This window comes from Zootoca vivipara, chromosome 1 (genome assembly GCF_963506605.1).
Source record: "Zootoca vivipara chromosome 1, rZooViv1.1, whole genome shotgun sequence".
NCBI classification, from domain to species: Eukaryota; Metazoa; Chordata; class Lepidosauria; order Squamata; family Lacertidae; genus Zootoca; species Zootoca vivipara.
The window spans coordinates 99,668,438-99,692,592 of NC_083276.1; the positions used below are offsets into that span (position 1 = coordinate 99,668,438).

Below are 24,155 nucleotides of genomic sequence, written 5' to 3' on the forward strand. Positions count from 1 at the left end.
TTCAAGCTACAAAACTAGGGACGGCCTTATTTAAAAGGAATAGGGTCTGTAACAACTCTATATTCTAACTAGCTGAAAGTGCACAGCAATGCTCAGGAATTTTCAGAAACTAAAAACTGCTGAGACTCCCCCCCCCCCACTTGATTCAGAGCCCTGACCCCGACCTGGGGAACACCTGACCCAGATCCAGTCCTGAATCATTCATGGGGTGAAACTACTTTTTTAATTAGAGCTTTGAAAATCCTATGTGGTCAGGAGGAGCTTCATCTGCTTTCCCCCCTCTTCTCAACTGCACTGCAGAGAGCAGGAAGGTTGAATCCTCTTGAGTGTTGCTTCACCAATGTGTTCCCTGCTGGCACACACAGTGGGTTTCGCCCAACCGGGGGGGGGAGGGAGTGGGCGTCATCGTGCACATGTGAGGTCATGTGCACAGCAGGAGGAGGCACAATGGGCTTAGTAGAATGTTATGTTCTTCCTTCATCCTAACTCTTGTTAATTTATATTACACTTCCTGCAATATAACCCATAATCCACTGCAGCAGGCATGGGTTCCACATGAGGCATGTAGAAGTGTTTCAGCAGAAGTGTCTCGATTAAAGTGGAAATGTTTAACGAAATGTATAAGGTGTGGAAACTGTGACCCAAACCCAACAACATTTTTTTTTAAAAAATGCTTTACACACACACACACACACACACACACACTGAAAAGAAAAGAAAATTAATTCCTATCCTTGATATAAGCCGGAAAGCTTATAAGATTTATGGTGGGAATGAGCTACAACAGCTGCATTTTTCTTGACTGAGTTTCTGAGCACCGTTTGTATTATGATTCCTGGTTTTGTGTCCATCCTACCATTCTAAGCTCCTTAAAACAAAACAGGGAGGGAGAAATATTGATATTCTCTTGGGGGAAGCCAATGATCTGTCTCAGTGATAAACACCATTTTGAAACATAAGACGGTCAGCATATATTAAACTAGGATTTTATTGCAGTGAATATGTGTTATTCCAGAATGTTCTTTGCCACTAAAAGTTAATGCTATCCCCAAATAAAATTTAAAAAACCTTTGAAAAATACATTTGTTTTATCTCTCTCTCCTCCCCCCCCACTCCCCCGACAAGCATTTGAAACCTACCATGAAGAAATACTGACAGTAGAATGAGGATGTTTTTGTTCTTGATAAAGGTGCTCTTAGAAGTTGAAGTTGTTTTCTTTGAAAACTGTTCAGAAGCTCAGAACAGAATAATGTTAAAGGCAGAACATCTTTTTTCACACAGCCACACACACACACACACACACACACACACACACACACACATGGCCTAAATGTATTTCCAAAATAAGTAGTTTCTAATCCAGCTGGGATAATGTGGTCATAAAAAGGATGTCCAAATCCACCAATTTATATTGGTTTGGTTTGGCTTGACTTTCAAAGTATTTAGAGAAGAAAGTCTATGGCATGTGTGCACTGTAATTGGTGCATAGTGCTCTCAACATTTTCCTCAGTCTGCCATATTGTGGAGTGTCCAAATAAAATGCTAATTGTCTCTACTTTCACTCATGTCTTCAAGATTGCTCTTCAAGATACACTATCCTTCAGATTAGTATAGTTTCTCATATTCAATTTATTAACAGTACCAAAGGTTTATGGAGAGCTGCTAATTTTAGACTTTTATTAACCCTTAGCCATACTGGTACATTTGAAAATGTCTCCAGGTGCATTCTTTTAACCACATTGTGTAGAATAGATCCAGTCAAATTAGCTAGACCGATCTGCAGTCAATAATCTGAGGCGTTTGTAGTTTGGGGCCATGTATGTACTGTAAATGAAATCTCTTCCCTCCCCAAAGCAAATTGCCACTTTATAATTTAAGTGAAATTAAAGAATGCATTGGCACAGCGCTGAGTTTTACCGAGGTTAAAGTTAAAGAAGTTCCCTGTTTAACTAGGATTGGAACCAAGTGAAAAGTTGGCTGGTGAGTTTTGATTGAGAACCTGGTTAGCATTCAACATACCTAAAGTCAGTGCTTACTGGCGTATCCCCTGACTAATCACAGTTCAACTGGGGAAGTTTCCTCTGGGAAGAGATTGTCGGGAAGGATCACATGATCAATTGCCTGCTCCTTATTTCTTAATCTACCTAAGAGATACAGAAGTATTGTTTCTGTATAGCCCTTCAAGTTTGCCATAAGTAATATGTTGTACAGCAAAATCCCAGAGCAGAGCTGCAACTGCGCTGGAATGTGTACATAGAGCTTCTCTAACTCCACCATTCAGTGGAGATGAAATTCCACACGTGGTTTTTTTTTGGGGGGGGGCGTTTCTCCTTTTGCCCAAAGTTATTGAAAGCTTTTTTGCAAAAAAACAAAACAAAACAAAACAAAATGTTTTTGAGCTATTTTTATGAAAATCTGCCAAAAGCTAGACTTCCGACATGGGATTATGGGATTTTCTGCTTGGACACTGTTTACAACTGCTGTATTCCGGATGTATGGCAGCCATTTTTACATGAAAATAGCTCCAAAACGGCTTTTTACAAAGTTATTTTGTCCATAAAGCCCATCAGCTTTTCTGTCTGGATTTTCACTGTTTGAAATATGGCAACCCTAATACAAGGAGCTTCCCTTCTGTTTATTTGAATGTGGAAGTTTTCATAGAAATGGGAGCTACGTGTATATCAGTAATCCACTCACCTTCAGGCAAATTCTGATTTAGAAGGGGGGGGGGGACTTTCACCTTGAAAGGCAAATAAAACAGAACAAGAACATCATGTGACTCTGTTTCATCAACAGAATGGTTATCAAGAAGTTCTCTGAAGTAAAATTTTCTCTATGGTTTAGGACATTTATGTTTTCTTGACAGACATCTTAAGTATAATACTCGCACAAGCCAATGTGAAATATGTTTTCCTTTTTCAGGTCTGGATGTTGATGGAATATACAGAGTCAGCGGCAATCTGGCAACGATACAGAAGTTGCGATTTGTTGTCAATCATGGTAAGTGATTCCTTCACCCTGGTAATGTTTTGTTTAGTACTTATCTGTCTGAAATGACAATACAATGGATTTTAGAAGCCGTGGTACATTAGTAGCAGAAAATGAAGAGTGGCATTTTGCAGAAGAGAAGTGTACAGAGATAGTGCAAACAACCAATATATGGGTTGGAAGGGAGAAGGGGACGAGCAACAGTCATGCTGCAAAAGAAAATAAGCCAGCAAAAGAATGGGGGGGGGACAACAAAAGGAGTGAGGAATTATAATGTGACGCTAAATTTATGTTAAGAATTTATGCTAAAATATTACACATTTTAAAAAAGGGAAGGCCTACAAGTCTAAAAAGACATGGAATAAGAAAATGAAATAGAAGAAAAAACAAAGACACTTGGGAATGATGCCATAGGAGGGGAAAGAGTAAAAGTCAAAAATATGCACTGAGTCACATTAACAATTTAATGTTTCTCTGCAATACTACAAAAAATAAGTCTAAAATTATTCAATAGGTACCGGTACAAAAGCCATCATTAGATTACCCAGAAAGGTACATTATCTGACCCATGAGAGCAGCAAATAAACAGACTGTACAATGGTGATGGGATAAAATCAGGCTAAATCCTTGTTGACAGCAGCAGGCAAGGGTTGGCATGGCGTTGGGGCCAAGATTACTTCAGCATTCCACAGACCCCATGTCGATGGAATGGATCTGCCATGTTTGGACTGCCCCAAATCCGTTCTATTGGGGTCATCCATTGTTGAACCTTGCCTAGCTGCAAGCCAAACAAGCAAGGTCTTACTGGGCAACCAGGGTGCAGATACCTTATTAGGCAGGTACCCCAACACCAAGCTTGGGAGTGCCATGGTCAGTCTTCCCCTCAGGCCCCTTATGTGGGCTCCCCATCCTTTGTTGATCCTGCCCAATGCCATTTCCGCCCTCAAAAAAACAACCTTATTCTGTCTAAGAAAGGAAGGTCATAATTTCACTGCGGAAAAGGTGGAGAAAACTCAACCAAGTGCCAATCAGGTTGAGGGAAAAAAAATTCTGGCTGTGTCAACCAGGGACCCAAAACTGCTCAGTGAAGGTTCTAACCCGAGGGTGGATAGGAAGCTATCCAGGCGGAATGGCCTTGAGCTCCAGGGGAAGCAGTCTTATATTGGTTTTCCCCACCCCCTTGCAAGGGCTCATGGGACAGCTCTTTCCCATGAGCCCATCACACAGACAAGATACTGAGCCCATCACACAGACAAGACACAGACAACGTTGCCCACTATTTTGCTGCATTCTATGAACCCCAGCACCACTATTGGCATGGAGGAAGACAAATGAACAAACCCACCCAAAACTTTTAATGCTGTTGATGTGTTGTATGTCATATATTCCAGATTCCACATATAAAATGTGTGTATTAGAAATACGTTAATACTGAGGTTCTGAAAAATGTCCATAATAGTTCACGTCCCCAATATCTTCTGGAACTCCTCTCCCAATATGAATCCATGCAGACTTAGATCTTCTGAGGCTCTTATCCAGGAACCCCCTTTGAGGAAGGCTTGTAGGGTGATGTCAAGGGAGAGGGCCTTTTCAGTTGTGGCTTCCCATCTGTGGCATAATCTCTGCAGTGAGGTCCACCTGGCAACTATGCTGACATCTTTTGGGTGCCGGGTTAAGACTTACTTTTTTCCAAGGCTTCTGATGGCCTTAGTAAATGAGGAGTGTTGACTTCTGGGACATTTATTATTCTAGGCCAGGCATCCCCAGACTTCGGCCCGCCAGATGTTTTGGACTACAATTCCCATCTTCCTTGACTGCTGGTCCTGTTAGCTAGGGATCATGGGAGTTGTAGGCCAAAACATCTAGAGGGCCGCAGTTTGGAGATGCCTGTTCTAGGCATTTGTAATCATGTATAAAATGTTGTATTCCTGAAACTGTTTTTTTAACTTTACATTTACTTTTTTATGCAAAATATTGTAGAAAAATCTTATATTATTATTGATTGTTGCTATTTTCTTTCTGGTATTTTAGTTAGGTATTCTGTGTTCTTTCTTGCTCTGTGACTTGTCCTAATTTTGAGATTTATTTCTGAAGAATAGCCTCAAATTATGAATACAACCATAAGACATTTAAAATTAGCGGGGGGAAATCCCAGAAAGGATCAAATTTTTCCCCAATGTAGCTCCATTGAAGTCTCCTCAAAACATTTCTGTGAACTTGTCATCAAATGTATGCAAAGGATTTCATCACTTTGAGTTTGATTGAATTACACCAGGGATGAACTAAGTCCTACATCTCTGTATGAAACTGAATTGCCAAATCCATCCCAAGCCACCAAGTCAGTAAAGTCATTCAACTTAAAAATAAAAAGTCAAAGCTCTTATTTCACCACGCAAGCTCTAGACAGACTGCACTTCTTCCTGTTCCCAGAAGTACTGTTTCAGATGTTCATTCTCTGCTCTCATTTCTGCTTTAAAGAACTGTGGAAGAGACCAAGCTGCTTGATCAGTCATCCATTGATGTACACTTTGCCATCACCTTTCCTCATGCAAGTCCAGCAATTTGGTGTACAACTAACTCATTTTCAGGGTGGCTTGCAAATACGGCCTTTTTGTCCTGTGTTGGTGTTACTGCGTAGGACGTACGTTTGGTGCCCCTGGCAGATACCCCAGGAACAAGAGTGTGATGCAGCAGGTCAAAATTTTGCTGTGACATGAGAAAATGAGAGGTTACAATTGTGATCTTTCCAAGGTGAGGACCCGCTAGAGTTCAAAAAGAACAGCTGTGAGAGGAAACAAAAAATAAAATAAAATTCCTTCCAGTAGCACCTTAGAGACCAACTAAGTTTGTCATGGGTATGAGCTTTCGTGTGCATGCACACTTCTTCAGATACACTGAAACAGAAGTCACCAGACCCTTATGTATAGTCAGAAGGTGGGGAGGGGTATTACTCAGAAGGGTGGTGGGAATGGGTGGTTGGCTGATAGGCTGGTATTTTGTTTCTATTTTTTATTTTTCCTTTTACATTTTTTGTTTCGACTATGTCAGACCCAACACGGCTACCTACCTGTAACTAGCTGTCAGAGGAAACAATCCCCAATAAACCAAGCCTCTTGTTTCCTAATCTATGCAGAAAATGTGAGTCAATAACTCTATATATTTTATTTATATATTGAGGCTTACAAATGCAACAAGATAAATAGTTCCTGAGCAAATGATTTTAGGGGGGGAAAGACACTAACTTTACAGTTTGAATAGTTAGCCGTACGAACAAATAAGAAATACAAATCAGATATAAATACACCCAGTTGTACCTTTTTGTAAAATGCAGTAGATTTGATGAAGCCTTTTGGAAAAACAGATTACTGCAGCGGGTTTCTTGGCTTGTCCAAGGCAAAGCCAAATCTGTACTTGAGGGCAACTCAAGTCAAAGTGGGGGCCCACTGTCCCAAGTGCCTTGTGGCACCTCGGTGATTTGGACACCATGAAGTGCTGCAGAAAAATGTGAGCAAAAGGGAAACAAATGTTTCCAGGCTTACCATAAAAAGAGAATGCCATCTTAGCCATCATTGCAGCCAAGATGGGGAATCAAGATGAGAATTAGGTGAGGGAAGAGTGGAAATACTTTGGAGAATTTTTAAAGAGTTACAACAACCAGATAAATTTCCAAGTAGGGATAGATATGTGAGCAGCAGTAAATAACACTTCAGATATTGTATAGAAGCAAAATGGGTGGTATAGATGGATATGCAGCATAACAGGGGCCAAGGTGTAGAAAACCATGGAGGGGTGGACAGGCAAGTCTGGAGAAATGAGACAAATGAAGAGAATTGAAAGATGTATGTATTAAATTTTGGAAAATGCACAAATAAAGCATTTTTAAAAGAGAGAAAATTCCAGTTGAAGGGGTGACACAACAAACACCAGAGTTGAAGAGAGCTCAGTTTTGACGGTCAAGAAAAGCTTTTAACTAGAGGAAAAGCCTTCCCTACACCTTCCAGTCCCAAGCTTTGGACAAGGTACATTGACAGAAACATAATAACCCGTTTCCTACCTCCACCCCTAAATCTGCTCTGGCGGGATTGGGGGAACAACTAGGTTTAGCAAGTGCATGGGTGAGAGTCCCATTGCACAAGTGGAGGTCGTTCTCCAAGCACACACCCCACATGGGGCTACATAGTGCTAGACCTCTTATTTTTTTACCTTCATTTTATTGCCAAAAATCTATTAATGCTTCAAATTTATATCTGTTCTGATAAATTATCAAAAGAATCGCCAAACAACACGCAGAAGCTACAGCCCCATATTACTGTATTATGTTTCATACAGTAGCAATGCCAGCTTAGTTTTGGCCAAACTTCTGGTTCTGAGCTAGGCTTATAGAAAATATATGAATAACCTGCTAATGCTGGCAGGTTTTTTCGTTGTAGCCGTAGCTCAGAAGCTTGATATGCACATGGCATCAAAAGTAGAGCACGTGGCTTATTACCTCTTGTGCAAAACTGAGAGCCCCTCAAAGGTGGGTTTATGGTGGCTACTGGCAATAATGAGATGCATGTGTTATTATTAATGCTGCTTTTTCATTTTTAAAATAATTTTATTTGATATGGTGATTTGTCGTCTCCTCCCCCCTTGTACTTAAGAAGGGAAACTTTTGATTTTTAAAATATTTTTGTATTTATTTTGTATATAACATTTTTCTTCTTCTTTTGGGCATAATTTTGTTGCTTCTGTTAATATTATTCAGCAATAAGCATTAGCCAGCCCTGCATGAAAAAATCCATTTAAAATGCCCCAAATTGAGCAGTCTATCAATCCTTGCATGAGCAAAGTACTTGATTGTTCATTTCTACACTGCCATTTGGGCATGTATGATTCTTACATAGAAACCCCTGCTCTGTGAAGTGCAAAACAGACATAAATTTAGACTGTCTTTATTTCATTGCAACTGGAATCTTGAACCACAAAACATTCGAGGAAAGCTTGAGAATGTCAAGTGTACTGTAAGTTTATTTTTGTGGGGTTGTTGTTGTTTTTAAGAGAAAGAGAGAATGAGCCTTGGACCTAAGCATTATCAGTATCCCCTATCTTTATATTGTGAACATAATCAGTATGATCAGAAAATGAATAAAAGGCAATCGGGGGAATGATGAGGGGAGGAGAAAAAGGACCAAAATCTTACAATTGTTAAACATTTTAGAAAGTGTCTTCTGGTATTTTTTATATAAAAAAAAACACATTGGATCACTCCCCCCCCCCCCACTTTTTTTACTCGATCTTTTATTACCAGTTCTTAAGGCTTTTGTCAGCAATGACAACAGAAGCACTGCCGTATACATTTTGTGTGTGTGTGTGTGTGTGTGTGTGTGTGTGTGTGTGTGTGTGTGTTGTACAGTAGGTCATTGATATTGTGCTCCTTTCAGGTGACAAGATTATCTTTTATCAATGATTTATTTTTCCTATTAAAAGCTGAAAAGATCTTGATCATAAAAGGCCTGTATTATAACATCTTTCAATATGGTACACAGTTCCCAGCTCAAAACTTTGTCAGTTACATTGATTCATGTAACACAAAGTCATGAGGAGTCTTGGGAACAGTAATACTCTCCCCACCACCACCCCTCTCTTTGAAAGATATTGCAAAACAAAATGAATATTAATGCTAGTGTGATGTCACTGTTTCCTCAACAGTGGGATTTAAACAAAATAAAAAAATTCCTTCCAGTAGCACCTTAGAGACCAACTAAGTTTGTCATTGGTATGAGCTTTCATGTGCATTCACACTTCTTCAAATATCTTAGTTGGTCTCTAAGGTGCAACTGGAAGGAATTTTTTTTTATTTTGTTTCAACTATGGCAGACCAACACGGCTACGTACCTGTAACTAGTGGGATTTAAGTTCATTACAGTAAAGATTCCATACAATTGGGAACATTATTATCAGGGAACCTTTTGGCTATCCACTATTATACATGGGAAACTGGAAGAGTTGGGAAGGGAGCTGTAATTTCTATAAGTGAACAGCGATGCCCTTGTAGGTTGAGGAGAGTTGGAGTCTGACAACATCTGGAAAGCCACAAGTTGGCCACCCATGTTTCACTGATTTCCGCCATTGTAATGATTTGTTGTGAACTTTGTGTAAGATGTCATTATGATGACATCAATTCCCCGTACTTCAGTTTAGGTTTCCAATCCAGAGCCCAAGTTAACTTTATAGATTTCTAATGGATGTGTGGCAAATGTATCCACTTACTCCAGATTCTAAATAATTCCTAGACCTTTTAACTCTGGAACAGCATACATATGAGTTTCTAGGGAACTTTGGAAATATTGCTTCACATACTACTTAAAAAAGGTAAAGGTAAAGACCCCTGACAGTTAAGTCGAGTCACAGATGACTGTGGGTTGCGGTGCTCACCTCACTTTACAGGCCAAGGCAGCCGGCATTTGTCCGCAGACAGTTTTTTTCCGGGTCATGTGGCCAGCATGACTAAATTGCTTCTGGCGAAACCAGAGGAGCACATGGAAATGCCGTTTACCTTCCCATCAGAGCTGTACCTATTTATCTACTTGCACTTTTTGGCGTGCTTTCAAACTGCTAGGTTGGCAGGAGCTGGGACCGAACAACGGGAGCTCACCCCTTTGCGGAGATTCAAACCACTGACCTTCTGATCAGCATCACATACTACTTAGGGGTGGCTAAACATTTTCAACCCAGGGGCCATATTGACTGTCCCCTATCCCCCCAAGGGCACATGCCATTGGTGGGATTCTCAGTGTGTAAGTACATGCACACAAGCTACGCATGCAAACAACACATATACTCAACACATGTGCACATTTGCCAGAAATACAGCACACACACTCACTTGATAGGGAGTCTCACATATATGCAGTTGAACATCCATACATAAACTCACTCACACACAAACAAACACAAATGCAAAGACACACAAACACACAATCTGAATTTTCAGCCCTCCCCACTCCAGTGCTGGGGTGGGGATGATGGGGAACACTGCCTTTTACTTCACACAGAAAGTTTTTCTTCCTTTTGAAGCTTTTTGCCCTCGATGAGCTAGCAGGGGGCTTTATTTCTGTGGTGCTTAGTGCAAAGACCAGAGATGAAAGAGGGGTAGTTTGGGATCAGAACCGTTTGCTTTCCTAAAGCATGTGAATAAGAAAATAAAGATGTAATACCACCATCTCAGTATGCTGATTTGTGGGACTCATTGCTGTTTATTTTTGCTGCATTAAAATTAAGAATAATAGTGACATTTGTTCTCTTTCTACTGAGCTAGGTGGATGGTAATTTTTATGTGACCCTGCTATGCCTATTAGTTTCTGGAACTGAGTTTCTAATATGTTTTCAGTTACATTTAGGATTTTTTTTAATACTTTATGTTATGTTCTTTGTATGTTTCTATAGATAAAATCTATCAGTCAATGAGATCCCTTTGGCTGTTTAAGGAGGATCTCTACAAAGCAGTCAGAAGGATCTTTTATCTCCTGATCTCCAGTTTAAGTGCTGAGGATATTAGCGCTGAGACTGGAGTCAAAAGATCCTTCTAACTATTCTTTAGAAATCCTCTCCAACGAGCAGCCAGAGAAATCTTTTGTCTCCTGATTTGGAGATAAAGTCAGTACTCTGCCTGCTCTGTGGTGATCGTACTCTACAAAACAACTTTATCACCTGATCACATCAGGAGTGAAAGCTGTGGGGCCTGTGGGTCACTTCTTGTGGCTTGGCAGCCCATATCCAGACTCCAGCTTAGCCATTTCTGGTGTATTTATTTATTAAATTTATGTACTGCCCTTCATCCAAAGATCACAGGATGTGTGTCTTCTTCACTATAGTCTTCTGAGCACAATTAAAAGTTTTGGTGCTGACCTTTAAAGCCCTAAACGGCCTCAGCCCAGTATACCTGAAGGAGCGTCTCCACCCCCATCGTTGAGTCCGAACACTGAAGTCCAGTGCCAAGGGCCTTCTGGTGGTTCCCTCACTGTGAGAAGTGAGGTTATAGGGAACCAGGCAGGGGGCCTTCTCGGTGGTGGCGCCTGTCCTGTGGAACACCCTCCCATCAGATGTCAAGGACATAAACAACTATATGACATTTAGAAGGCAGCCCTGTTTAGGGAAGTTTTTAACGACTGATGTTTTAAATGTATTTTTAACCTTCTGTTGGAAGCCACCCAGAGTGGATGGGGAAGCCCAGCCAAATGGGAAGGGTAGAAATAATAAAATTATTATTATTATTATTATTATTATTATTATTATTATTATTATTATTAAACTAGTTTTTTCCCAGAAGAATTGCTCAAGTAATTCCCTTGAGCACTAAATTTACAGGGGGTGGGGGAATGTAAAGTACCGGTATTACGGATTTGTCATACCCAGTTGGAGCACTTGAAATTTGTCCTAATATGTGTATAGTTATCACAAACCATAGAAATATCAATATCACTGTTTATTGCATTGTTCAATAAGTGTCAATTCATGCATAAAATGAGATAGATCTTAATTGTCTCATATCAAGCTCTTTGTTTACAAAATGTTTGACATTTGCAGAGTAGCTTGACCTTTGAGTGTCCTTATTTGCATTTTAACTGTAAAATACAGCACACCACCCATAGGTCAATTACTGTGTTTTTAGTATCTATATGCACCTTTTGAGGGAAAATGAATATTTCCTACCTGCATCACACACAAAGCCTCTGCTACCTGCAAAAGAAAAATATTGTTATTAGAACTGGGAGACTGTAACGTAGCCTTTAAAGTATGGCAGATTTTTATAAAGTAAACAGTCATCTGGCATTAATAGGAGTTGATTTTATTTGCCACAATAATAAGTGATAAAATAAAACTGCTCTTGAGTGAGTCCTACATCTAATTCAACATTCAAATACAAGTTCCAACATTAAAAAAATTACATGTGAACTACAAATACGTTGGCCAGTTGAGAATATTTATTAACTAAATAATTTAATAATAAGGAAAATGACTACTTGATTAATTGTTACAAAGTAAAAATTACAATAAAACTGTCTTGATCCATGCTTTGCAGAAGTACCATTACTGTCTGTGCAGTTGTTTAACAAGGATTTAATTGGAAAGATAAGTGAATGCACATTTAAAAGTATTGTTAATTTGCTTTATAATCACCCCATCCTTCACAGTATTGACAGCACCAGGCACAAACCCCTCTCTCTTTTACAAGTATTATTTTCCATATGTGCACAATAAATTCTAGCTCTGTAATTGGAAATTTTATGGATTCCAGCATACCTTCAGCATTGGATTTATAAGCGTTGCATCCCCTTTCTAAAGGTAATGCACACTAGTGGCATTATTAGTCACTATTAGTAGTCACAAAGAGCTGCGATCCTGTGCCCAATTATGAACATTTAAGGACCACTGATTGTACTGGGGCCCTCACTTGCATATAAATATTAAGAGGATTCATCCATGTTGTACTGTCTGAAGCTACCCCATATGTATTGGCACACATTATGTCATCCCCTTGTGGTATAACACTGTGGTAAATAGTAGTCTCATTTATCCTAAGATCTGATTAGCTGGCTGTTTTTGCATATCCCCCAGGCCAATGAGATAAATGATGCTTTACCTCATTCTTATTTCTTGTATCAGCAAGCCGAAGAAAGGAAAAGACAAGATCAGTGAAAATATTTTACAAGCAAGTGCCCATGTTCCTTTTTTTTCAGGATTTTGAAAAATTCAATATGAAACCTGCACAGGTTTTTCTGAAGACCTGCCAGAGTTGAATCTGATTGGCAGCTACCGTGATCAGTTTAAAGGAGAAGAGCTTGAATCAGCACTCCTACCTTTTTAACTCCGACTAAGGACTGAAGTTACCTTTGAAACTGACTCATTGGGTCAGTGAAAATGGGTTGGGTGTTAAAACCAGGATTTATTTATTTTTAAGAGAGAAAAGGAGAAGAAGGAGCAGCAGCAGCAGCAGCTACTTTTCAAAACTGTATTTTTAAAAGAAGAAGAAGGGATACAGACCCAACTGAAAAGCACCCAGCAGTTTTCACTGACCCAACATATCCATTTCAAAGGCAGCCAGAAGCTTCAGTCCTCTTGTCAGTTAACAAAGGCTCTCTGTGGGCAGAGGCAAAGAAGCTTCACTGCAAAAGGCTCCCAACTTCCAGAGAAGCAGCTTGGTACAGTCTTAATGGGCCAAGGGCATGATGGAATTCGCAGCACTTTTAGTACATAGCAAGATTGTCAGAAAATAGTATACTTTAAAGGGCTAGGGAAATCCTCTCTGATAGTTTACATTTGTTTTTCCTTCTCTCTTCCCCAGCCAGCCGCCAATATCCTTTGGGAACCGATATGAAGATTAGTATAGCCAATGAGTTGTATGTATCATGAGACGTTGAGCAAATTTTCCCGGTTAAGCACCCAGGCTACTTCATGCATATTTTAAAAGAAATTTTATGAAATCATTGATTATGGTGATTGGGTACACACACACACACACACACACACACACACACACACACAGAGAGAGAGAGAGAGAGAGAGAGAGAGAGAGAGAGAGAGAGAGAGAGAGAGAGAGAGTTTTTCGTCTTCAGTTTCCTTTTAAGAAACTGGCAAAACTTCAAAACTAGATCATTATATAAAACATTGTTAAGGAATAAGGAAGGGTAGGCGATTCATAATGATTTAGGCATTTAGTATGCCTCCCTGATAGATTACTAGTACTGCATGGGTGAAGGAGGAGATGCCATGAAAAAGCAAATTATGTAAAATTGCTGTTAATGGTCACTATCCTCAAACTGGCTGGGTTTTAGGGAAAAGCAACTGTGGGTACTACAAATGGTGTGGATAGCTGAAATTTGTGGCTGGCTTGGATAGGAGAAAGAGGCATCATGGGATCATAGAATCTTAGAGTTGGAAGGGACCCCAAGGGTCATCTAGTCCAACCCCCTGCAATGCAAGAATCTCAGCTAAAGCATCCATGACAGATGGCCATCCAACCTCTGCTTAAAAATTTCCAAGGAAGGAGAGTGTTTGGCATTGGGTTTGAGCTGAAAAGATTCACATTTTTAAAAATGAATAAATAAATTTCCTTTTCATGCTTTCCTTTCCCCCCCCCTCCTTGTTTTGTTTATTTGGCTGCCTCTGTCAAACATTTCCACCACATTATGAAAAGGACTATCACTTGGGAGTATTCAAGCTATTTCATCATAGGTGTATATGACAGGTGACGGCACCATGGATTGTGTCATTCTGCACATCCAATCTTCTCCACAGGCATATTGCAAATAATTTAGGTGTGGATCATTTAAATGTCCCCTTGGGAGTTCTAAATGGCTGGGCACTACTCATTTAGATTGTTTTCTAAACCTGCTTTTTTCAAATTCCAACAGCCCCAATTAAATAATAATAAATGGTAAAACAACAACAACAAAAATGACCAAATAGTGTTTAACTAATAGAAATCCTAAAATAGCTACTACTACTAAAATAAGCAGAATATCAGTGTGTGGCCAGAGTTCCTCTGGGGCAATGAAGATGTAGACAAGCTATTTCAACAATCATTCTTTTCCTGTTGTTGTCGATGTTGCTGTTGTTTGTTGTTACTACTTATTGTCAGATTTATTTATAGATTGCTCTTCCTCATATGATCTCATAGTTTCCTGAAATGTTAATGAAACAGCAAGACAATGTAAAACAATCCTAAAATGCAGAGTAGCTTAAACAAAAAACACAAAATGTTTTTAACCAAACAACAAAATCCCTGTAGTTATATCCATCCTTTTCTTCAAGGGAGAGAATTTCACATCCCGTCTCAGCTGACAGTTAGATACATCTGCTGGTAGGAAGGCAAGGAGGTCCACATCTGCCAAACTCAGAGCCAGGATAGGGAAAAACCCACCAGCATTAACATGTAGGCAGCCAGTGTGGATCCTACAAGATAAGTGTTGTGTGACATCTTATAGAACTAACAATCAGCACTCTAGTAGCTGCATTTTGCAGTTGCTGAAGTTTTCAGGCTGTCTTCAAGGGAAGTTCTATGTAAAACACTTTACAGCAATCTAGTCTGAGGTTAAAGGTAAAGGGACCCTTGACCATTAGGTCCAGTCATGACTGACTCTGGGGTTGCGGCGCTCATCTCGCTCTATTGGCCGAGGGAGCGGGCGTACAGCTTCCAGGTCATGTGGCCAGCATGGCTAAGTCGCTTCTGGCGAACCAGAGCAACGAACAGAAACGCTGTTTACCTTCCCGCCGAAGCGGTACCTATTTATCTACTTGCACTTTGACGTGCTTTCGAACTGCTAGGTGGGCAGGAGCAGGGACCAAGCAACGGGAGCTCACCCCGTCACGGGGATTCGAACCGCCAACCTTCTGATCGGCAAGCCCTAAGCTCTGTGGTTTAACCCACAGCGTCACCCGCGTCTGTGGTTACTAGAGTGCATTGCACCTTGGCCAAGGTATCTCAGTTTAGAGATAGCCTGAGCTGGAAATAAGCACTCCTCGCCCCCACTTGGGCCACCAGTGAAAATGCTAGGTCCAGGAGAATCCCCTTTCTCCTTCAGGGAGAGGCACCTCCCTCTAGAACAGGATCATCACCCAATTCCCAGACTCAAGAACCACCCACCAACAGCGCCGTAACCTTGTCAGAATTCATTTTCTGTTTAATGTTGTTTGCCAGGTGAGGGGGTGGAGTGGCAAAAGGGTGAGTCTCCAAACACTGCTATCTGGTCATTTTCATTGTAGGTAAGAAATAGTACTTGGTGCCAGTCCCCAGGAAATATCTAGAAGATCCGTAAAGAGGGGGATATTTCTCTCTTTGCTAGAAGTTTGTTCAGTGAAACAAATCAGTGTCTGCACATTGACTGGCTTTGGGGGTTGTTGTTGAGGAGAAAAGAAGTAGAGGAGAAGTAAGGTTTTTCACAGATAAAGCCCTGAGCACTTCCATTGTGACTCAACTTCTGTTAATTGTCTCTCATCAAGTCCACTACTGACAACTGTTCAGCATTGTGCTTAGTGTCAATACATTTCAGAGTATCTTAGTTCCGAAAAATGTATTTAGACAGGTATCCCCCAGGTTCAAATCAAATTACATGTTGTCATTGCATCATAAGTGGTGCTTTTACATGCTTGAATTATGTGAAGCAGATGATATATAATGTGCTATTGCCCTGGAACATCTCATTTACCCACATCTGCCACATGCTAGGACTTTGCAGGAGTTTGCTGAGCAACTCATCAGTGCAAAATCCTTGGACGTTTTGTTGCACATGACATTGCACTTGCGTTATGGCCCCAGCACAACAGACAATTCAATCAGGCTATAATTCACTTTGGGAGTGACTGTTTTGTGAGATCAAGTTAGAGTTGCTTGCTTTCTGCATCAGATCTGTTTGGACAGAAGTGAAGTAGCAATGCAAGAGGTCATCAAATCCGGTTTTATATTTGGTGAATGCAAACAATACAAAACGAATCAGGACTTAACAGTCAGCCTTAAAATGCACTAAATGTTGAAATGATCCATTTTAGGAACAAGTAGCTGCTCCTATGGCTGAGTTAATAGTTGTGGAAAAGTCTTGGATTCGAGTCTAATGTGCACAAGAGGATTTTACATAGAAATTTCAGACTCCAAAGAATATTGAATTTTATTACCGTCTTCTCCACAAAACTAGAGAAAAGTAAACTGTTCAGAGAGCAAGAGTCAAGTCTTTCTTCAACTCTCACTTCCTCTTCTCGATCACACCCATCCATACACATCTCATTACCCTCGAAAACCAGACATGCTGTACAATTTGAAGTATTGACCTGATACTGCGCAAATGTGGCTCAAATCTGTGTTCATCTTTTTTGGCACTTAGGGCCACATTGGAAGGTGACCAACTGCTCAAGATTGGCAGCTAATTTGCATATTTGTTAATGCCAATAAAATTTGCATTAATTTGCAATATGTTTACTTTTTGAATATTTTCATAACTTTGCCGAGTGCCCATTTCTAAACTGCAAACATACAGCTTGAACAAATGCTCAGTCTCTTTGTTGCTAAAGTTATCTAGTGGCATCAATTCACCTTACAATTCTGGTTTTACTACCAGCTAAAAACCATCCCTTTGAAAAAAGGGGGACACAATTCTCTGGGAAGTTATACTGCTCAAATCCCACTGAAATGAATGGAAGCTGCACAAGCACACTGCTTTTACATGGGAACTGTTCCCTCTAACCTACTAGTGTCTACATTAGATGACAGTAGATTACCAGTGTCTCTTTCCCAGCCATATTACTAAAGATTCTTTCAACTGGTGATGCCAGAGTCTTAAGACAGCACCTTCTACATAGGACTGGACTCTGTGCTCCAGAGAATTCTGCAGAGCCACATAGTAACCTGAAGTACAATATTCACACCTAGTAACCTGAAGTACAATATTCTTTTATCTCTTTGTCATGATACTCAGAAATGCTAGAGAATCAGCATCTAGATACACAAAGGTATTACAGTTTTATTTATTTATTTATTTATTTTATTTTATTTATACCCTGCCCATCTGGCTGGGTTTCCCCAGCCACTCTAGGCGGCTTCCAACAGAAAAATGAAATAAAATAATCTATTAAACATTAAAAGCCTCCCTAAACAGAGCTGCCTTCAGATGTCTTCTAATAATCTGGTAGCTGTTTTTCTCTCTGACATCTGATGGGAGGGCGTTCCACAGGGCGGGCGCCACTACCGAGAAGGCCCTCTGCCTGGTTCCCTGCAACTTGGCTTCACAAGATGGAAGGGATAAAGTTAGCCAGGGTTTTTATGTAACTGGCACTGATATAATGATGTGGATACCTAACAGGACTCCAATCAAGATGATGATTGTAGGATACACTGAATGTTTATTTTTAAAGGGCTCTTATACATGGAAATGGGACCCAGGTGGCGCTGTGGTTAAACCACTGAGCCTAGGGCTTGCTGATCAGAAGGTCGGCGGTTTGAATCCCTGTGACGGGGTGAGCTCCCGTTGCTTGGTCCCAGCTCCTGCCAACCTAGCAGTTCGAAAGCACGTCAAAATGCAAGTAGATAAATAGGAACCGCTACAGCGGGAAGGTAAACGGCGTTTCCATGTGCTGCTCTGGTTTGCCAGAAGCGGCTTTGTCATGCTGGCCACATGACCTGGAAGCTGTACGCTGGCTCCCTCGGCCAATAATCGAGATGAGCGCGCAACCCCAGAGTCGGTCACGACTGGACCTAATGGTCAGGGGTCCCTTTACCTTTATACATGGAAATAACCCAGAATAAACTACCCCTGAGCTCCTTAGATAAAGGATGGAATATAAATTGTGTGTGTGTGTGTGTGAGAGAGAGAGAGAGAGAGAGAGACAGACAGACAGACAGACAGACTGAATGAATATGGCAGGAAGACTATTACACTGACGTGAGAATGTGCATCAACTAAAACTGCCCTTCTCATAGCTAATAAAAGCACAGAGAGGTTATCCAGTCAAGGAGTTGGTGAATATATACATATACATATACATATACATATACATATACATCATCTTTGATACTGAAACTTGCTGATACTGTAGTCCAACTTACACCAGTGGTTGTTAAAATATCCTGATCATGTCCTCCCATTAGTGTACATCTCGGTTATTTTCACTCAAAAAGTGCCTGCTCACAGATTCATTGTGCTCATTGACGTTATTTGCATGACACACTTCTTTAAAGAGATCTTTGGATGAGTTCCCGCATGCATCACTGCTTGGTACTGTTTTGTCAATATTGTTATTGGTTGGTTTTGCAGTTCATTCTGATATTTTTGTAATCCAGCCTGGGACCAGTTGGAGGAAGGTGGGCTATAAGTAGTAGTAGAAGAAGAAGTCAGCTATAGTACTATTGTAGGCTATAAGTAGTAGTAGTACTACTACTACAAGTAGCAGTAGTAGTATGGGGTATAAGTAGTAGGGTGGTTTGTAAATAGTAGCAGTTGTTGTTATAATACATTGACTTGCAGTATAGTAATAATAATTTTCCATGTAGAAATTTGGTGGGTGGTGTCTATTGCCATTGTTTCTTAATAGGCCTCTTCCTGACACTGCTCAGTGTGACTGTACTCTGTCCCCATTCCAGTTTGTCTTGCTCCTATTGAAACTTGGCTTCAGCTCAATAGGAATCTGGCCGCCAACCTTGCTCTCAAATTCCACAGAACCAGGAGAAGACATTTTCCCCTGGGCTGCAGTACTTCTTGGCAGTCGGAGCTTGAAACACAGAGGGGCTTCCAAACCTGTTGTCTTTGATTAGCCCTGTGTTGAAAAGCAAATGTGCTTCAGATGATTCCAAATTAAAGGCCTATGTGGTTTCACAAAGGTTCCCTAGATGTGTGGGAATATAATAAAGTGGAGCCATGTGTGGGATGGTGGTGGTGATGAGTGAAAGGATGAGGGAATTAATAAGGAGGAGATGTTATCGGGGACATAGCTGTGTAACAAGAGTAAGCGAGAGAACTGGTGGTGGCAGCATGGAAGCGAATGGGAAGCATGCTGCCATGTCCAGAGTCCTCATGGCTTTCTGCTAGACATCTAACTGCTAGTTGTCAGGATGCACACAGCATTCTCTACAGCCTTCCAAATCAACAGTTCTTTTTAAGAAGTTAACTAAGTGCAAGAAGTAGGTTGGGCCTGCCTTGCCATTGATGCAAACTAATTTTTTTGTGCTAGAGATGGAAGCAGAGCAATAAGCAGAAACAAAAGCGGCAGGAACCTGTGTCATTTTGGTCAGTCACATCCTTATAAAGAATGTTTACAGCATGGATCATTTCGCCGTAAATAATACCTTTTTCATATCACTTTCCTGTTGGGCCATTTACTTCACAGTGGTATTGTGGTTGCTATGCTTTTGAAACTTGCACAATGTGAAAAGGTTTTGGAGCCATTGCACTTCATGTTGTAGCTACTCACTGGAGTGGTGCCATATTATAGGCAGCCACACATGGCTGGTATTTCATCATAGCCACTTGATGTATGTCAATAATGAAAAGAGGGAAGAAATGATCAAAACCTATAGTGAATAGTAATATTGGGGGGGGGGGAGTTACACTGAAAACACATTTTCCAGCTGCTTGTTTTGAATAAGTGCAACTGAAGTTCTGACAAGCTGAGTAGAAGACTCTCATGGCAGTTCCTTTAAAATAGCTTTTGTATAAGTGCCACACATTCTAAATAGAGGTTAGGTGTATGTAGTCCATCATCACAAAGCTTGAAAGCACAGACCCTTCTGTAAAGTCAGTAATACTGTCCAGTACACAGTGACTAGGATGGATGCTAATCCAGAAGCTAATTGTGTCAAATTATTGTATTGTGTTGAATTTATCTAATGATATGAAGTTGATTTAAATTTGCATGCTTCAGCTGAACTGGCTCGTGAATCGGAGCCAAAGAGCTTCACTGTGGAATCTGCAGAACTAACTAATGTAATGCAAGGTAACTCTTACCATTTCCCTTGCGTTTAATTTCTGTGGTTCTTTGGTTTATATGAAACTTTGGCTAGCAAAAAGAAGTGCTGGCTATACTCTAAAAGAACAATATTATTTGGAACGTATGTAATATCATCCTGTGTGGTGTTGGGAACAAATAACCACCCTACCACACTGGAATCTGAGTTTTCCATGGTATTTGTGGCATTCTTTACACTTCGAAAGGGAACTAAAACACAGATGACATGGTAACTTTTACTATTGTGGATGGAAAAGACTCTTTCTTCCTTCCTTTCTGTCTGTCTTTCTTCCTTTCTCTCAAGATGCCTTTCATTATAGATACATGTCCCTTTGTCTATCTAATTCATAGGGGTTTAGAAGACTAGCTCGATGGAAATTCAAATATGTAAAAGTTAGGGGGGAAACAGTGAAAGATTATTTAAGGGGGAGGGGTTGACATAGAGGTTTCTAATATAATGTGAAAGCTTTATTTGGGATTCAGAATGAGTTTTATTTCCATTGGCATTAGTCAGTTTTCCAAATGGAAAATGGAGTCCCCATCGGAACCTGCACTTTTTAACTTGTTCATAAATGATCTAGAGTTAGGGGTGAGCAGTGAGGTGGCCCAGCTTGCTATTGATATTAAATTATCCTTTTTTGAGGTGAAGCAACCAGAACTGTATACAGTATCACAAATGTAGTGTAATGATATTGGCAGTTTTATTTTCAATTCCTTTCCTAATCATCCCTGGCATAGAATTTGCCTTCTTCACAGCTGACACACACTGGCTCAATATCTTCATAGAGCTATCCACTTATACTGCAAGGTCCCATTCCTGGTCAGTCACCTCCAATTCAGACCCCATGAGTTTATATGTGAAATTAAGATACATATTTTTTTGCCCTGACTTTATACTTGTTCATATTGAACTTCGTTTTTTTGTTTTACTGCCTATACACTTAGTTTGGTGAGATCCTTTCAGAGCTCTTTGCAATCTCTCTTTGTTTTAACAACCCTGAGGTTCAGAAAAGGGCAACCAAAATGATTAAGGAGATGGAGTAATTACCCTATGTTGTAGCATTTGGGAATTTTTCTTTTAGAGAAAAGGCAAGCAAGAGGTGACATGATTTTTTTTAAAATAAATAATATGCATGGCATGGAGAAAGTGGCTAAAGAAAAGTCCACCCCCCTCCTACCATTTGAACTTGTGAACACCCAGTGAAGCTGAATTTTGAAAGATTCAGGACAGATAAAATAAAGTACTTCTTTACACAATGCATAGTTATAAACTAGTGTACTCACTCCCACATGAGGCAATGATGGTCACCAACTTGGATTGCTTTAACAGAGGACTGCACAAACCCATAGAGGATAAGGCTATCATTGGCCATTAGCTATGATAACTATGTTCTGCCTCCACAGTTGGATGTAGAAGGCTTCTGAATCCCAGTTCTTGGAAACCACAGGAGGAGACAGTACACTTGTGCTCAGGTCCTGCTTGTAGGTTTCCCATGGGCATCTGGTTGGCCACTATGAGGTTGCTGGGCTGCCCCCATGTGATCTCACATGCAAACAAGCAGAAAATGAACTTTGCTGTTTTCCAAGGTATAAATGATTCCCTGTTTTTCTTTTTCTGGTTGTGTGTGTGTGTGTGTGTGTGTGTGTGTGTGTGAATATTTAACATTTGGATTTCAGTGCATATCTCCAGGCTATACATTTGATGCCCAGAGCCATGAGTGTAGCAGTGGACAATGGGTGCTTGGGAAGGTTTAAAACAGAAGTGTTTGACTTACTACGTAAAAGTAAGTGGTTGAACAGTGCTAACCAATAGGCATCTCTACTAGCTGGTAAAGAAAGATTGAGGTGTAGTATCTCTCATTATCACAGATGGTTCCCTTATTTTAGGAAAAGGAGTTCTACTTTGAGGCATTCTGAATTTCAAGTACTGTATAAAATTAACAAAGAAGATGTATGTTTTTATTTTCTCAAATCTGAGACACATGACAAAGCACTCAAACATAATGCATATAATTGCAAGCCGATGTATCCAGAACTTAAAAACAGAATAAATAATTTAGTTTTCACACATGGGCAATCCTAACTAAAAATTGCAAATCCAAACCCCTCTGAATATATTTTACGTTAATAGATGCACTGATATGAAAGGCATCTAATTGTATAATGTATTATTAGCCATTTTCTTTGGCATCCTATTAACGTTAAATAATGGTAACATTTTCTAGCATCCACAGCAAAAGTTCCTCTTTTGCCAGCAGAAGAAGGAGCCACACATTAATAACAATCTCCCCCCCCCCCCCATAGCTCTCTAGCTTTTGTGATACACTGAATATTCGTTTCACTGAAAATTCTGAATATAAACTGATGGCACATTGTTGTGAGTGTATGTGAGATAGTGATGTGTGTATGTATGTATTAACTAAAATGACAAATAATTGCACATTTAATCTCTGTATTTAAGTGGAAGACTAAGAGTACAATCCTAATGTCCAGTTCTATTGGCTGGAGGTGATTAGGATAGGACAAATATATCCTGTTGGATAGAAGCTTTGCCACCAATGGGTGCCTCTCTGTTGACAGAGGATATAGAACTACCACTGAGGTAAGCTGGCAGAACTTTGAAAGTGGCAGACGATCTGCCAGTTTATTCCCTCCCCAGCACTACATTTGTTTGTTCTGCCCACCATGTTTAACTCATTCACACAGATTGATAGACTGGGGGCGGGACCCATACTCTACTACAGCTTTTAAGGCTCCTAGGAGGCCGGGAACATTGCTGCTGCTGCTCTGCCTGGGAGTGTTTGGGAGGACTGCTCCCCCTGAAGCCCACTTTCCACCTTGGGCATGGGGGCAGGCCCCACACTCCACCACAACTTTTAAGGCTCCTAGGAGGCTTGAAACAGTGCCGCTGCTGCTCTGCTTGTAATTTTGATGTGTTTGTAACTTTTTTTGTTTTTGGTTTTTATTGTTTATTGTTTAGTTTGTTTGTTTTCTGTATTGGTTTTAATTTGATTTTAAGGGGAGGGGTCAGGGCTGCCTGGGAGTGTGTCCCAGCCAACAAAATGGCTGGGGCAGATTCCACAGGGTGGGATGCACTGGGACAACCGATCTCAGTGATCACGGGTAGGAGGAGGAGTTACGCTAAGACCAGACCATGTCATTACCAAGGAGGCAGGTTTAGTCGTTGTCTGGGGACTAGCCCTGCCTCCGGGTCTGGTCCTGACCGGATGGATACTGGAATCAGCAAGGGATACCCACACGACCTGAAGGTGTTGCTGTGCAATGCCAGGTCAATGATCCATAAGACCACTGCTATCCATGACTTGATCGTGGATGGAGGACTTGACCTGGCATGTGTAACAGAGACTTGGTTGGATGAAGCAGATGGGCCTGTTCTTGCTGCTGCTTGTCCACCAGGTTTCTCTTACGCACAGCAACCCAGGCCTTGTGGGCGGGAAGGGGGGGTTGCAGTGATTTTTAGGAAGTCATTCGTTTATACCAGGCGTCCTATTGGGAAGACCCAGTTCTCTGAGTGCATGTTCTGGAAGTTGGGCAATAGGGGCAGTACAGGATTTCTTTTGTTGTACCGACCTCCCCGCTGCACCAAGGATTCCCTGCCCGAGCTGCTTCAGGTTGTGGCGGATGTTCTCCTGGAGACACCTAGTTTGGTTGTCCTAGGGGATTTTAACATCCAT

General features: G+C 40.7%; 1 protein-coding gene across 2 annotated transcripts in view; it reads left to right on the forward strand.

Annotated features, from left to right (window-relative positions):
• The window catches only part of ARHGAP15 (Rho GTPase activating protein 15), a 375,586-nt gene that overhangs the window by 239,045 nt on the left and 112,386 nt on the right, over positions 1-24,155 (forward strand). For both annotated transcript variants that reach the window (XM_035130906.2, XM_035130887.2), the window contains one exon: positions 2,923-3,000. In XM_035130906.2, the coding sequence (XP_034986797.2) occupies positions 2,923-3,000 (78 nt within the window). The remainder of the gene's footprint in view (positions 1-2,922; positions 3,001-24,155) is intronic.